This window comes from Arachis hypogaea, chromosome 17 (assembly GCF_003086295.3).
Source record: "Arachis hypogaea cultivar Tifrunner chromosome 17, arahy.Tifrunner.gnm2.J5K5, whole genome shotgun sequence".
Lineage (NCBI taxonomy): Eukaryota > Viridiplantae > Streptophyta > Magnoliopsida > Fabales > Fabaceae > Arachis > Arachis hypogaea.
Genome location: NC_092052.1, coordinates 122,549,630 through 122,565,684, shown reverse-complemented (window position 1 = coordinate 122,565,684; position 16,055 = coordinate 122,549,630). Strand labels below are relative to the sequence as shown.

The following is a 16,055-nucleotide window of genomic DNA, read 5'->3' as shown; positions in this document are numbered from 1 at the left end:
TTTCACATATTTAAGTGCTGATGTATATATAAAATGTTTTATATTATCATTAAATTATTTTTTCCCATTTTTATTATTATTCAAGCTCTGATAGTTAAACTTAAAGTTAATAATAAATATACAATATACAATATATTTAAGAGTCATATTATATAACCATTAGTTTTCTAAAAAAATATATATAATTAATATCAACTATATTAATTATATATTAAAATTAGCTACCAAAATTAATTATTAATATAAAGAAAAAATATAGGGTACCAACATATTATCTATCAACTTATTGTTAACAATAATTAATTATTATATTTTAAACACATATATAAAGAGACATATTCAGGAAATATATCTATAAAAATATTTCTATTAAACACAGCCATTAAAAAGACATTTTTATTAGACACATTCACGAAGACACTTCCATTAAACACAATTATAAATAAGAGTTGACAGAAGTTGGTAGAAATACTGTTGATAACGTAACAAAACCGTAATATAAAACATATGCTCGGCACATATATTTTACAGAAATACATAATAGCTGATTTTTACGTAGAAATAACATTCTTGAAATCCAATAAAGAAAAAATGAAATTAGTTAATTACAATTTTATTACATAAAGTTGTAACGCGTTACACACAGCACACATACAACCCTCCCTAAGGACCCTTATAAATAGAGCATCTCGAATGAAGTTCTAAGCAGTGTAACAAAAATCTTTACTTCTTTTTTGTATAACAAAGCTTCATTCATTTCATTTCTTTGTTATCTCTCTGATCTCACACAAACAATCAAGAAGAAATTAAACAAAAACATGTCAGAAACTCTTCGTATGATTGTTGCTGTTGTTGGAAATGCTGCTTCCGTAGCACTTTATGCTGCACCAACGTATGTTAATGTTACATAAACACCAAATTATGCTTCAATACTCCATTAACAATATATCATGTTAATGTTTTTTCTTCTGCTTAATTGCTTGCAGTGTAACCTTCAAGAGGGTGATAAGAAAGAAGAGCACTGAGGATTTCTCATGCATTCCATACATCATAGGACTCTTGAATTGTCTCTTGTTCACATGGTATGGATTGCCAATTGTGAGTTACAAGTGGGAAAATTTCCCTCTTGTTACTGTTAATGGAGTTGGGATTGTTCTTGAGTTCTCCTATGTTGTCATCTATTTCTGGTTTGCTTCTTCTAAGGGAAAGGTCAGTTTCATCCATGCAAACACTTTTCATTCTTCATGCATGGAAGAAATTCATGAAATGGGTACAAAAAAGTTTACATTTTTTTTTTTGTTTCTTTTTGTTCAGGTGAAGGTGGCAATGGTGACAATACCAGTTCTTATACTGTTCTGCATAGCTGCTGCAGTTTCAGCTTTTGCATTTCATGACACTCATAAAAGAAAGTTGCTTATTGGAAGCATAGGTTTAGGTGTTTCTGTTGCCATGTATGCTTCTCCTCTTGTTGCCATGGTAAGTGATTCTTGTTAATTACCCTAAAAGCAGAACAAAAACAGAGGAAACAGAGTAACAACTCTGTTTATTTATATGTTTATCTTAACTTTGATCATTATTTCAGAAACAAGTCATAAAAACCAAGAGTGTGGAGTTTATGCCTCTACCATTATCTTTGTGCTCTTTCTTGGCTGGTTCACTATGGCTGACTTATGGAGTCATGATTCGCGATGTATTTGTGGCGGTATGTATATATAATTATCCGAAAAGAAATTGTTAATACTAGTGTATCAATAAGCACTGCACTGCGCGCCGTGCAGAACTGCGCGCAGTGCATTGTTATGAGAATAAGAATATACTAATGGTTGCGATTTTATGTCATGGTGATGTATATAGGGACCAAGTGTGGTTGGAGTGCCATTGGCCATACTCCAATTAGTTCTCCACTGCAAATACCGGAAAAGGAGTGTTTTGGAGGTACCAAACAAGGAGGGAATGGAAGAAAATGGTAACTTTGAGAAAGTGGATTTGGAAAAGGGAAGCTTGGAAATGAATGAAGTGGAAATCAATGTGACAAATCAAAAGAACAATGGAGACAACTTGTGAAAAAACAAATGTTGAAAACATGGTAGGGTGATGAAGGGTTTTCAGAAAAGTTTCTACTTAGATTCTGCCTTTTTAATGTTCTTTTCTTCTTTCTTTCTTTCTTTCTTTTTTTTTTCTCCTTCTTTTTTGTATTATTGTTATTAGGGGTAAAAATGGTGTTAGCCATGGATGTATTCATCACATAAAGATCAGTTAACACTTGGTTCTTTTTTGCTTACAATTGTCTTGCTTTACGTATTAATGTCTAGTTATGAAGCACTAATGCTATAAAATAAAAAATAATGGAGGAAGCATATCCACATCTAATATAAAAATTATAACATAACATTGTATATAATAAATACAAAAATATTATTTGTATACTAAAATTAATCATCGTGTATATAAATAAATGTATAATTAATTTATTTTTAATATATATTTTAGCACCCAAATCCATTAATCAGTAGTTACTGATTAGCCCATTAAGTTACCTAGATCATTAGAAATATAAATGAAATGGGGTTAATGGGATATTATCCCAATTGTAAGCATCTTCTAGTTAAGTCCTTAATTATTAATTATGAGCTAGGCCCATTAGAAGTTAGCCAGTTCATTAGAGACATAAATAAGGTTATTATCCCAATTGTAAGTATTCTTAAATCATAATTAATACGTCACGTTTAACATATTCATTTCACATGTTCATAATACTAATATTTTTATGGTTTATATATTTTATGCTCTAAAGACACATAATAATATTATAAATTAAAAAAATTATTAAAAATATAAAAATTTTGAATTTTAATATATTTATTTTATATTTATTAAATAAAAATTTTAAAATCTTTTATTAATAATAAATTTGTTATGTATTTTAATTTTTAGTATTCTTAGAACATATGTTAATTAAACTCATATTTTTATTGAAACTTTTCCATAAAATTGGAGCAGAGGATACAAAAACAAATTAAAGAACAAAACCCTTGAATTATTTATTTAGCACTGTTTTAATGTAAAATACCATATTTAAATGTTGAATGAATTTTATCTAAATCGACAAGTAGAAGAAATAAGGTTACGCATGGATTTCAATTTAATATCATATTTTAAGCTATATAAACTACTTGTAAATTGCAGCAATTTAATTATTAGCAAAAATGAGAAGGTTAAGCAATAATAGTAATTGTAATATAATTAAGTAAACTGAAGAGAGTCAATAGTGCTTTGAAAAATTGTATATAAGTCACAGTTCTTTAATAATAAGCAAACTCAATTTCAAATTGTGCTGAGTTCTGATTTCTGAAGCAGAGGTCCTATTCCAAAGCATTTTCATAGGCGAAGCTGAACCATCAAACATGTCAATTTTAAATACCATCATAATGAACAAGAGTATATTCAAACTTTAAAGAATCACACGGTGACTTTATTTTCTTTAGCAAGAACAATCTTAGCTTGTAACAAGTGTCCACATTTAACTATACATCATTAGGGTGAAAAATAAATTAAGCCAACTCGAACTTGAGTTTGAACTCGATTCGTTATGAATTCGATAAGTTGAGTTCATGAGTTTGTGAGGCAAATTTGAATCTAAAAATTTAAATTTATATATTAAATTAACTGAAGCTGAACTTAAATAAATTCAATTTATTAGTTTGTGACCTAGTCTCAAAGATATACATATATAATATAATTATTTATGTTAATACATATATTATGTATCTTTTTGCTTTTAATTAACTATAATGTTAAGGTTTTTTTTTTTAACACAGGAACTACAATGTTAAGTGATTAACAATTCTAGAACTAAAAGTATATAATTGAGTAGTAGTATACATATATATAAGACTCACTAATAACTTTAACTACTATATTAACAATTTTAGTAATTTTTATGACATGGATAATTTACAGTATACAACCAAATACAATATTAATGGCCTTTTTTTATCTCTATAAAATCCATGTTTGTTAATTTTAGAGTTTATATATAGTAGTAAAAATATATATATAAACAAAGAAAAAACATGTAAATTACCACTTTTTTATTTTTAATATTGGATTAACAATGGTGTTTTTTTAAATTGTGATCTACTGTAGTATTTTTTTAAAATGTGGGATGATTTAATGTACGGACTGTCCGATTTGTGTTAAAAAAATTAAAAAAAATTTGGAGTACACAAATCGGACCGTCCGATTTTTAAGAGGTACAGAAATCGGACCGTCCGATTTGTGTTAAAAAAATTAAAAAAAATTTGGAGTACACAAATCGGACTGTGCGATTTGTGTACTCCAAATTTTTTTTATTTTTTTAACACAAATAACTGGGTCCGATTTTTTTAAAAATTTTTAAACACAAATTTAATTTGTGTACCTCTCATAATTTTAAAAAACACCAAAAATTATCATGTTAAGGTATAACACTCATTTTACTCTAATATCCAAATTTTTTAATTACATGAATGAATGATTTATATATATATAAAGTGGAAGACAACATTTCCATATACAAGTGATTGAGCGGTGAAGTCTTGTTTTCATTTGTCATAATTTCCGCTGAAGGATTCTCTACATAACATCAGTCTTCTCTTCCTTTTACAGTTTCACAAACACAAACACATGTATACGCAAACAAGAAAAAGGTTGTCACCACCAAAAGAAATTAATGAATTTTCTAGGTGTCGCCATTGGAGTTGGCCATTGCAAAAGGTGTGTAACACTTCATAAATCACAACCGTTGTCTCTTTCGCTCGTTGGTCACACTATTTTCGGACGCATGGATACCCGCTCTGCATGCTCATTTCTGATTCTCTCAGCTTTCTGTACAATGCACATACGCACCATTTTCCATGCTTCTTTTTACCCACAAATTCTTCTCATATTCTTAAATATCTACTTAAGATATTTAAAAACTATTATATGTTTGTGGGTTAATATATATTTAAAAATATTGTTGAGTGATTTTATTATTAAATTTTTATTTTATTTTTATTTGTTATTGTATGTTTTCAAAAACAAACTTTATTATGTTTATCTTTTTTTAAATATTTATCTTTATCTAACCTAAAGATTCTGATTATTTTAACTTATTTTAAAATTTAAAATTAGTTTAGTAATTAGTATAAATAAGTAGCATTATTTTTCTATAAAAATAACAATATACAATAAAAAATTTTCATCTTTTCTTTTCTTATTTTTTTATAGTTTTATTATGGTATTAAAATTATGGTATCCTCCTTAAGAAAATACATAAGCTATTATCTTTGCGTAATAAATCATCATGCTTCTTTTTACTGATAAACTACTGATTTGATACTTTCTCACTTTACCAAATAATTCATCTTCTTTTGTCTTATCCTTCCGATTCAAATGTATCCAAATTACCGCCCTCTCTTTTATCACACCCTCTTTCTTATGGCGCTCTACGGGCCATCTGAAGATCAATCCTATCGCGCTCTACGGATTCTCTGAATATCGCTGCTTATTCTTTCTCCTTCAAGCACAACATCTCCTTCTATGTTTCTACATCACTGTGTCTTATTCTTTCTCTATGCACAACGTCTCCTTCTATGTTTCTGCATTATTGTGTCACAGGCTTTCTCAACAAATTCATCACAATTTATTCAAACAGTGGATTATTGACATCTTCCATCCACTAGTTAATACATATTAAATTTTTATTTTATTTTTATTTTTTATTTTATTTTGTTCTTGTAGAAACAAAATTTATCTTGCTTTTTTTTTTCTAAAGTTAGTAATGCTTATCTTTCTCTAACAGAATTATTTAGAGATTCTAGTTGTTTTAAGTTATTTTAAAATTCAAAATCAGTTTAGTAATTAGGATAAATAAGTAGCATTGTTTTCCCATAAAAACAACAAGAACATACAATAAAAAATTTTTTATCTTCTTTTTATTCTTTCATAATTTTAATTTATTATTTATTTATTTAAAAATACGAAATAAAATATATTATTGAATTGCTAAACTAAATGAATTAAATTAATAACTAAAAATAATAATAAAAAATAATAAATTTTGATAATGTACTAATATTTTTTGATAGTTAATACATATTCATATGACATCGGAAAAAAACTTTGGCGAGAAGTCAATAAAAACAATAAAAAATGAACAAAATTCTTATTTTGATATAAATTATTAAAGACGGCAAAGTATAGTTATTTATGTATACATGTTTTATGTTAATTTAAATATATATTTTGTGTAATATGAAATATAAATTATATTAATTTATATCTAATTTATGCATATATAACGGAAATTAGGAAAGTTTATTGGTGTACAATTTTTTTTAAATGTTTTTTATTATACGAGTTTAATTTTAATATGTTGACAATTAAACTATTTTATATCGTCGTTCAATTATGTCCGTATTTTTAAATAATTATTCAAGTATGAATTGCTAAAAATAATTATTTTTACTATTATAATGCTACATAATTAAATGTATATATAAAATTTTTTAGACTGTTAGTGTATTAATAAATGAAAATGTGAATTAATACACTAATATGTATAACATGAATAAACTAATAAAATATCAAAAGCTTAATATGTTAATCAATTATATTAGTCCTTTCAAATTTTGTGTATATTAAATATGTCATGCAACCAATATAAATTAGCACATATGGATAAGGATTTATGTTTTTTAACCATTTTTTCTGGATTTGAGTAGGAAGATGAAAATAAAACTTCCTTGTTTAGGAAAATCGTCCACTTTATACTTTTACAGTATCCAAAAAATTAGTTATTCAATTTTCATCCTAATAGATACTCTAGTGCAAACCCAAAAAAAAAAAAAAACAGTTTCGCTATATTACCAATAGCATATCTGCCAACTTCTGCCAACTCTTATTTATAATTGTATTTTATGGAAGTGTGTTCGTGGATGTGTCTAGTAAAAATATATTTTTTATAGCTGTGTTTAATAGAAGTGTCTTTATAGATATATTTTCTGGATGTGTCTCTTTATATATGTATTTAAAATATATTAATTATTAGACACATCCACGAATACACTTCCATGAAACACAATTATAAATAAGAGTTGGCAGAAGTTGACAGATAATATGTTGGTATCCTATACTTTTTAAAAAAAAAAATGCCATGCAAGTATTTCTAGGTTAAAGCGTGACAACTAAAACTCAGTATGCTCACACACATGGGTGTAGCAATTCTTTGTCGTTGAAAGTTTCAATGCTGTCCAAAAAATCTTTATTGGTTACAATTAACAATTGATATACTACTATATATAAAAGCAGATTTCGTATACAATAGTGACACTGGAACATACATTTACTATTAATTAATAGCCGTAAATATGTTATACATGTACTTATATAAGCCAAATTAAGTTAATTAGTTATGATGTTTATTATTAATGGTATTCATTGTTGATCGATCGATAGATGCTGTTAGTTCTTCAATTCTTGTGGATCTCTATCTATGTTAGCCTTTCCAACAAGAAACCAGAAGATACATTTTTTGTTCCACGATATTTTTTTAGTTAGGGTCAAAAACTAATTCGTTACGAATTAGAGTTTCTTTTAATGATTTATCATTGGTCAATAGATTGTCGCATACATAGGACGAGATTCAAACTCTCAATACTTACTTAAGCGGACTAATGAACTAACTACTAAATCAATTCAATTTGGTTGAAACCGGAAGATACATATACAACCCATGCATGATGGCCACCAACCATTGATTACCATAATTCTAGGTAGGAGAATGCACTTTGTAACCAATGTATAAATATATTCTCTGAGAGACTCAGTGATTGACATGCATCACCAAATCAATTCAATGATTCGAGCAGTGTACCTGCTTGCAGATTCTGTTGTATCATCATCATCAATATTATATATCATGGTTTCATAGACACATGCACAAGAAAACTTAACACGAATGATATTCATTCATCAAATTTATATATGATAAGCCCCATGACAATGAGTTATGAGTCATGATCCTCTTTCCACGCGTAACCTAGTAGCTAGCTTAACTAATACTCAGATCTCTCTAATTAATGAAATTTGATTATATTCCATGCCATTTTTTTTGTCCTTATGTATCGTGGTTTTTTTTTTTAAAATAGTATTGAATATAATTAGAAAACTATAAAAATATATTATATTAAATATTTATTCAAAACTTCTTTTATATTGACCGTACATAAAAACTTAAAGCAGTATAATAATAATGATAATAAACCTTCCTTATAATGCAATTCGAACATTGAGCATTAGAAAATAATGTAGTATATTATTATTATTATTATTAGTTTATTTTGACAATAATATATAATTAGCCATCACTTCTCTTTTTGTCAATGATCGTACATTTTTCATTATCGAATATTAATTTTTGGCATCAGAAAAAGATGTTTAAAATATTATTTTTTAAAGATATTTTTTAGTAATTAAAATTTAATATATATAATTAATTAAACTGTGTTATTTTTGTTAAAATTAAATCAGACAAATTAATTTGGCCGAAAAATCAATAAACCAAACCTTGAACCAATCTAAATTAATATTCTTTTCTTATAAAAAATGACTAAAATTCTCATATATATATATATATATATATATATATTGAAAATCCTAAATCCTAACCTTATAATGAGAAAGAGAAAAAAGAAGGGTTAAAATTGAAGGTTCTCAAAATTTATAATAATAATAATAATAATAATAATAATAATAATAATAATAATAATAATAATAATAATAGTATTTTAGTCATTTTTTATAATAAGAATATTGTAATTATTTTTTATAAAAAATATTAATTTAGACTAATTCAGGGTATAATTTATTGATTTTTTAGCCAAATCAATTTATCTGATCTAATTTTAACAAAAATAACATGGTTTAATCAATTATATGTATTAAATTTTAATTAATAAAAATTATTTTTAAAAAAAAAGACATTTTAAATGTCTTTATCTGACTTTTTATTAGTAGACTAAGAAACTTTGACCATCCTTGGATTGACTGTTGCTGTTATTGAAAACTTTGCTTCTGTAGTAGCACCCTTTTTTCCCTCTTTGCAGATTACATTTATCTGTGTTGTTACTTGCTACACACTCATACACATATTTAAGGTTTCCACATTCACTACTTGGTCATTGTCAACTTCAAACTCAGGTGTATTATTATATTAAAAAGCATCATATATTACCATTCAACCAAAGCTGCGATTAAGCACACAGTGAGTCAGATACTCACACACACACTAATAAGGGGAGGGGGAGGGGTTCCATTTAAACCACCACGGGTCTCTGGTTGGTTTGAACCTAGGGTGCACTGTTGTAAGGCTACAAACATTTTCTCTTTCAGTTTGGTCTTTGTTTCAAAAATATTTTGGTCTCAAAAATTTAAAAAACATTCAGTCTACAATATATTATTGTTTTTGGTAGTTACTACACTATGTTTTTTCTTGGACTTTAATCTGTTTTCGTTTAAAGGTTGTAAGCACTACTTGTTTTTTATGTAAAGACTACCTTGTTTTTATCATTTGCAGGCTACTTCTTTTTGGGATAAAATTGACCGGGGGACTCATTTTTTTGTCATTGACGCAGCAATAGATAGCGTAAGACGTTTCCGGGTCGGGTAATCCAACCCGATATACCCCCACCCAAAAAAACAGATAGTGTAAGGTAGTGAAAGGCAATTTAATAACATGGAAAGTTTTCTAGTGTTGATAATGAAAGTAAGTATGTGATACTTACGCCATGTGTTTAGGTGTTAGTGCGACGCGTATATGGAGGCTAGTGACTTATAGAACACTATTTTCAGGTTGGCTGTGGAGCTATGTTAATATTTACGTTTCTGTTTGGGAGAAACGTGATTAATTAGTATTGAACACACAATTCTGTTAGGTAGATCATAGAGAATTTAAATAAGGTATATAGTGTGAATGTATTTAGATACTAATTCTAATTTTTCAAATTTTTAAATCTGTTAATAATTGTTTAATTAATTGAAAATCTAAATTTTAATTTCAAATTTATCTTCTTTTTCTTTTTTGAATCGTTGTTCACAATATGCATTGTTTATGTATACTTTCTCTTAAACCCATTGTTAAGAGTCGGAATAATGTGGATTGATGAGTGAGACAAAATAGTGGAGTTTAGGACTTGGGCTATACATTGGTTTCTCATGTTAGTATAATATGAGTTTCCATATTAAATCCAAAAAAGAAGGGTAAGAGAACTTTAAAAAAAAAAATAAAGAGCGGAATAATAGAATCACCAAGACAAGAGGGCAGAAAAATAAAATAATCCTTAGAGTTTACAACCGTTTCATCCTGTTCCTTTCTCCGTCATAAACTAGCTGATTCTGACCTCATGAAAGGCGTTCGAGAAGGACATTTCTGGTCACACAACCCGGGAAAAAAGATCCGAACTGATTTGGAAGGGCATGTTTTCACTAGGGACTTTAGCTCACACCTTATCCCCAGAGAGGAGGAGTGGATACTAGAAAGGGAAGAGGAAGGCAATTTCACCACAAACCCTAAACGATCCTTCAACGACACTGTTAGAGAAGGTAGAGTGTCGAGTGATACAGAAGATGTGAGTCACATCTCTGCTATTGGGAAGGAGCTAATGGAAGAGGATAAGGACCACAGGAATCCAAGGGAATCAAAGATAAATATCGAAGGAAGTCAAATTTCAGAAATTACAGTAAAGAAAATTGAAGGGATCTTCAACTTCAGAATCAACGAAGCAGTTATGAAGGAACTTAGGTACTCATGGTGGGATACTCCTATTTTTAAACTTAGGAGGCGTATATCCTTAGCTTACTGACCCTTACTAGAAGACTGGAGGCTATGTGAGAGAAAATAGTCAGCATTGAGGTCATTGACTAAGGCAACAACTTTTTTATTGTCAAGTTTTATTCTCAGGAGGATCTTGATTTTGCTCTTACAGAAGATTTTTGGAAGATCTTAAACCACTATCTATCCATTCGATTTTGGTAATCAGATTTCAATCCTCTTGAATCCACCATAGACAAAATCGCAGCTTGGATTAGACTTTTAGGGTTGGCTATTAAATATTATGAAGAAAACATGCTGAAGAAAATAGGACATGTGATTGGACGCACTTTGAAAGTTGATACAAACACTAGATAAAAGTAGAAAAAAATTTGCCAGACTTTGTGTGGAATTGGATCTAACAACCCCATAGTCTCTCAATATGCCATTAATGGAGTTAAATATAAGGTGGAATATGAAGAAATCCACAACATCTACTTTAGTTGTGGGTTAGTAGGGCATGAGAAGTCTAGTTGCCCGAAGACAATACCAGAAAACTCAAAAGGAACAGTGACCATGGTAGCAGAGAAAGGAAAATAGGGTGTAGAAGGAACAGAGAAAACAACCACAGTGGACAGAGCAGGGGAGGACAATTCAAGTATTTCAAAAAAAGAGAAGGGTAAGCAAGTAATTGAGAAAAAGAATGAAGCATATGGACCCTGAATGTTAGTCCAAAGATCCACATGTGGAAGAAAATGGGCAAAAGGAAACAATACTACAGGGAGTAGTGGAGAAATGGAAAAAGAAACGAATGGAAAAGGCTAAGGTAGTGGTATGAGATACGCAGTGCTAAGAACACAGGAAGATAAGGTAGAATTAGAAGAAAGTAGCGGTCAACAGAACATAACGCAGTGCTAAGAACACAGGAGGATAAGGTAGAATTAGAAGGAAGTAGCAGTCAACAGAACATTCCATCAAAGCAAATTCAAGTTGAAACAGAGGCATTAAACAAAGAGAATAAAATTGCCACCTCCAGCATGACCCATAACATAGAATCATACTCAGACCTCTAAACCAGTAAGTCCAAGACCTGGATACCAACCTAGCCCAACTAACCCAAAACCAAAAAGACCTTTAATTCTACCTCAGAGGAGCCAATAACAACCCAAAAAGTCAATACGTGCATATGGAAATTAAGGGATTAATAGAGGCAGTTGGCTCTTGACCACTGTCTATGCTAGCCCGCAAGAGGCGGTGCGAAAGAGACTATGAGATGAACTCCAATTAATGGCTAATGAGATTAAGTGGGAATGGATAATGGTAGGGGACTTCAATGAGATAGCCGAACTCAAGGAAAAGAAAGGCGGCGGCAAAGTTAATGTTAATGCATGCAGAAAATTTGCTGATTGGATTCAGAGATGTAATCTCATCGATTTCGGTCATATAGGTACTAAATTCATCTAGAATGGTCCGCAATAGGAGGAATTTGATAGAGTCTTTAAAAGATTAGACAAAGCACTGTCTAATGTAGAGTAGAGAACAAGGTACCCAAATGCAAAGGTGGAGGTTCTAGTAAGATCTAACTTTGATCATCACCCCTTACTTATTAATCTAGAACCAGAGTTCATCAACAACAGACAAAGACCGTTTTGTTTTGAGGCTATGTGGAACTTACATCAAGAATTCAAAAATTGCGTAAAGCAGAATTGGAATAGAAATACTGATCTTCACTCATCCTTATTTTTCCACACTAATGTGCTGATGAGATGGAATAAAGATATTTTTGGCAACATCCACAAATGAAAAAGAGAATTGTTGAGAAAAATTGGAGGAATCCAAAGGATCCCGAGCTGTGGAAGAAACCTGTTCTTGGAGGATCTCGAGAAGTAGCTGAACAAAGAGTTGGAGGAGGTCATGAAAAGAGAAGAAGTGTTGTGGTTACAAAAATTTAGAGAAAATTAGATTGTGGAGGGAGACCACAATACTAAATATTACCATACGAGAACTATAATTCGAAGGAGAAAAAACAGAGTTCTAAAGCTAAGAAGATAAGATGGTACTTGGGAGGAAGATCAAGAGGAACTGGAGCATCTTGCAGTCAATTTTTTTAAACGACTCTAAGATGAGAAAGAAAGGGAGCCAGATAGTAATTACAGAAGAAGCTTGTACCAGGAGATGGAGATTAGCTAGCAAATCCATATGCATGAAAAGCCTAGCAAAGAGAAAATAAAAAAGGTGTTCTTTTCCATTGGGTCTCTAAAAGCCCCAGCATATGACGAATTTTCTGCTCTCTTTTATAAAAAAAAAAAAAACATAAAAACTGGGATATTATATAGGAAAATTGCATTAGATTTGTACATTAGATTTGGGAGAATCCAAGCTTTATAAAACACTATAATCAGACTATAATGACTCTCATTCCAAAGGTTTAAGCTCCAGAATTTATCTCTCAGTTTTGTCCTATAGCGCTGTGCAATGTTAATTACAAGGGAGTATACTAAGATTATAGTGGAAAGGTTGAAACCGCTTTGAGCACAAAGACTATCACCTTGCCAATCAAGTTTTATACCTGGGAGAAAAATCCAAGATAATATTTTGATTGCAAAGGAGATGGTTCATATAATGGAGAAAATAAGAGGAAGAAGAGGATTCATGGCTATCAAGTTTGACTTTGAAAAAGCCTATAATCGCCTAAGGTGGAGCTATCTCAAATCATGCCTCCTTGAATTTGGTCTCAATTCGAACATGGTGAATCTTGTAATGGAGTATGTGACCTTAGTCTCATATATAACTTTTTGTGGAATAAAAGGAAAACGGAAGATTTTTCCACATCTAAAAGTCTAAAACAAGGAGATCTTATTTCTCCCTATTTATTTGTGATAGCTATGGATAAACTGTCACAAATAATAGAGAGTGGCGTGAAAAATCAGCAATGGAGGCCTATGAAGGTGGGACAGTTGGGACCGGCCATTCCACATCTGCTATTTGTAGATGATCTACTCGTTTTTGCTGAAGCAACTAAAGAGCAAATGAGGATTGTTTGTGAGGCTTTGAAGGAATTTTGTCAAGCCTTAGACGTAAAGATTAGTGAAGCTAAAAAGTATATATGTTTTTCAAAGAACGTCCCGCAAGATGAAAAAAAAGGTCATTATTGATTTATGTAACTATCAAGAACAGAATTGCCTAGGGAGATACCTAGGAACAACTTTCACCAATCGGAGAAAAGGAAAAGAGAAAATTTACTATTTCTATCACTTTGGTAGTGAAAGAGCCATACAACAGATAGAAAATTTACTATTTCTACAATATACAAAGTGCTTAATCAAAATAGAGTAGAGAAAAAGGATATATGGAAAATAATATGGAGATGGTCAGGACAAAAAAGAATCAAAGTCCTTGCTTGGCAACTCGCACATAACAGACTACTCTTTGCAAGTAGACATACCAATTTGATGAGAACGGACCCAAGATGCAAGAATTGTCAACATCACTCTGAAACTATATTACATGCCCTAAGGGATTGTTCCAAAACATCCCCTATTTGGGTACAAATCCTAAACCCCAGCTCTACCGCTCTTTTCTTTGGAATCCAATTTGTGGATTGGATCAACCTAAACCTGAAAAAAAAATTTGAAAAAATTCAATAACATTAATTGGATAAAAGAACTTCTAACCACCTGCTGGTGGATATGGAAGTGGAGGTGCAAAGAGTTTTTCTCTCCCTCTTTCTTTAGACCTAACAATGCAGTGTCAGTCATCATGGACTATATTGTAAGCATTAAAGAAGCATTCAACAAGAAAAAGCTCATAGAGCACAAACAAACTAGAACTCATATTCAAATTAAATGAGAACCTCCCCCTCAAAGACTGGGTTAAACTTAACACAGATGGTGCACAACAAAACACAGAGAAATACGGGGTGTGGAGGATTAATTAGAACATACCTTGGGGAATGTTTAGGAGGATTCATGGTGAATTTGGGACAATGTAGTATTGATGAAGCTAAACTATAGGAAATCCTTCATGGCCTTGATATAACATGGCAGATGGGGATGCGTCGTGTGATAGTTGAAATAGATTCATAGATCTCATTCAATAGCATATCCAAGTCCAGATCTTACTGCAAATGTCACAATGCCTTAATCAGAAATATAGATAAAATGAAACTGAACCCTTGGCAAGTTGAATTTAAACACATGTATAGAGAAGTTAACTCATGTGCAGATTGGTTAGCTAAATGAAATCTTGACTGTGAGCAAGGATTTCAATTTGTTGATGTGTCGCTTGGGGAACTTGTTCCCAAATTGAATGATGATGCCAAAGGGGTTAAATTCCCCGCTCTGTACTTGTTTAATTGAACCTTGTTTTTGTGTTTTTTTTTCTTTTGGGCTTATTCCCCTATTTTTACCAAAAAAAAAAAGCGAAATAATAGTATTGTTTGGTGAGGAGAACAAAAAAGAAAAACACCATTTATATTTGTTTGTGTAAGCTAAAGTGTATAGTAATAGAAAAATCAAATCACAATAATAAATTAAGTTTAATATAGTAATAGAAAAAATTTAAAACCAACGTCAAACATTATTACTTTCATAGAATAAATTTATTAATGGCATACAAATAAACATTAAGATAATTATGTTCAATGAGTTAGGCTAAAAAATTTGGAAATACTCCAACAATAACAACAAAATCTTGTCTCACTAGGTGAGATAAGCTACATGGATCAAACAATACTATTGAACTCTATTATGTATCATATTAATAGAGAGACCGTTTACATGTAGATCTCGTTTAATCACCTCATGGATGATCTTCTTAGGTCTTTCTCTATCTTTCACCCCTTGTCCAACTTCCATCTCATCCATCCCCTTGATTTGGTGCTCCGTCGGTCTTCTTGTTACATGTCCAAACCACCTGAGACGCAATTTTACCATATTTTTCACAATAGGTGCTACTCCAACTTTCTCTCTTATATCTTTGTTCCTTATTCTATCTAATCGTGTATGATCACTTATCCATCTCAACATCTTTATCTCTGCCATACAAGTTTCACATATTTTCTTAAATACATTCATAATAAGTTAAAAAAACAAAATATTCTCATTTTACTTAACATAAACTGCATCAACTTGTATGTACGTGATATTGGGTAAAAATAATATGTTAAATTTTTAAATATTTTTTATAAATTAATGTGGTTAAATACGTGGTCTTTATTTTTTTA

General features: G+C 30.2%; 1 protein-coding gene across 1 annotated transcript; it reads left to right on the top strand.

Annotated features, from left to right (window-relative positions):
- The first annotated feature begins 529 nt into the window (after window positions 1-529).
- Window positions 530-2,284, top strand: LOC112766275 (bidirectional sugar transporter SWEET3b). The gene is made up of 5 exons (XM_025812182.3): window positions 530-892; window positions 987-1,209; window positions 1,315-1,476; window positions 1,583-1,702; window positions 1,855-2,284. Exons 1-5 carry the CDS (start codon window positions 819-821, stop codon window positions 2,062-2,064), a joined length of 789 nt encoding a protein of 262 aa, XP_025667967.1. The 5' UTR covers window positions 530-818; the 3' UTR covers window positions 2,065-2,284.
- Window positions 2,285-16,055: the final 13,771 nt, after the last annotated feature.

Bases quoted from the DNA above. Each gene is read 5' to 3' on its own strand.
- LOC112766275 (XM_025812182.3), top strand. From the start codon at position 819: ATGTCAGAAACTCTTCGTATGATTGTTGCTGTTGTTGGAAATGCTGCT. The intron at 893-986 runs GTATGTTAATGT...AATTGCTTGCAG, and splicing joins GCACTTTATGCTGCACCAAC to TGTAACCTTCAAGAGGGTGA. The intron at 1,210-1,314 runs GTCAGTTTCATC...CTTTTTGTTCAG, and splicing joins TTGCTTCTTCTAAGGGAAAG to GTGAAGGTGGCAATGGTGAC.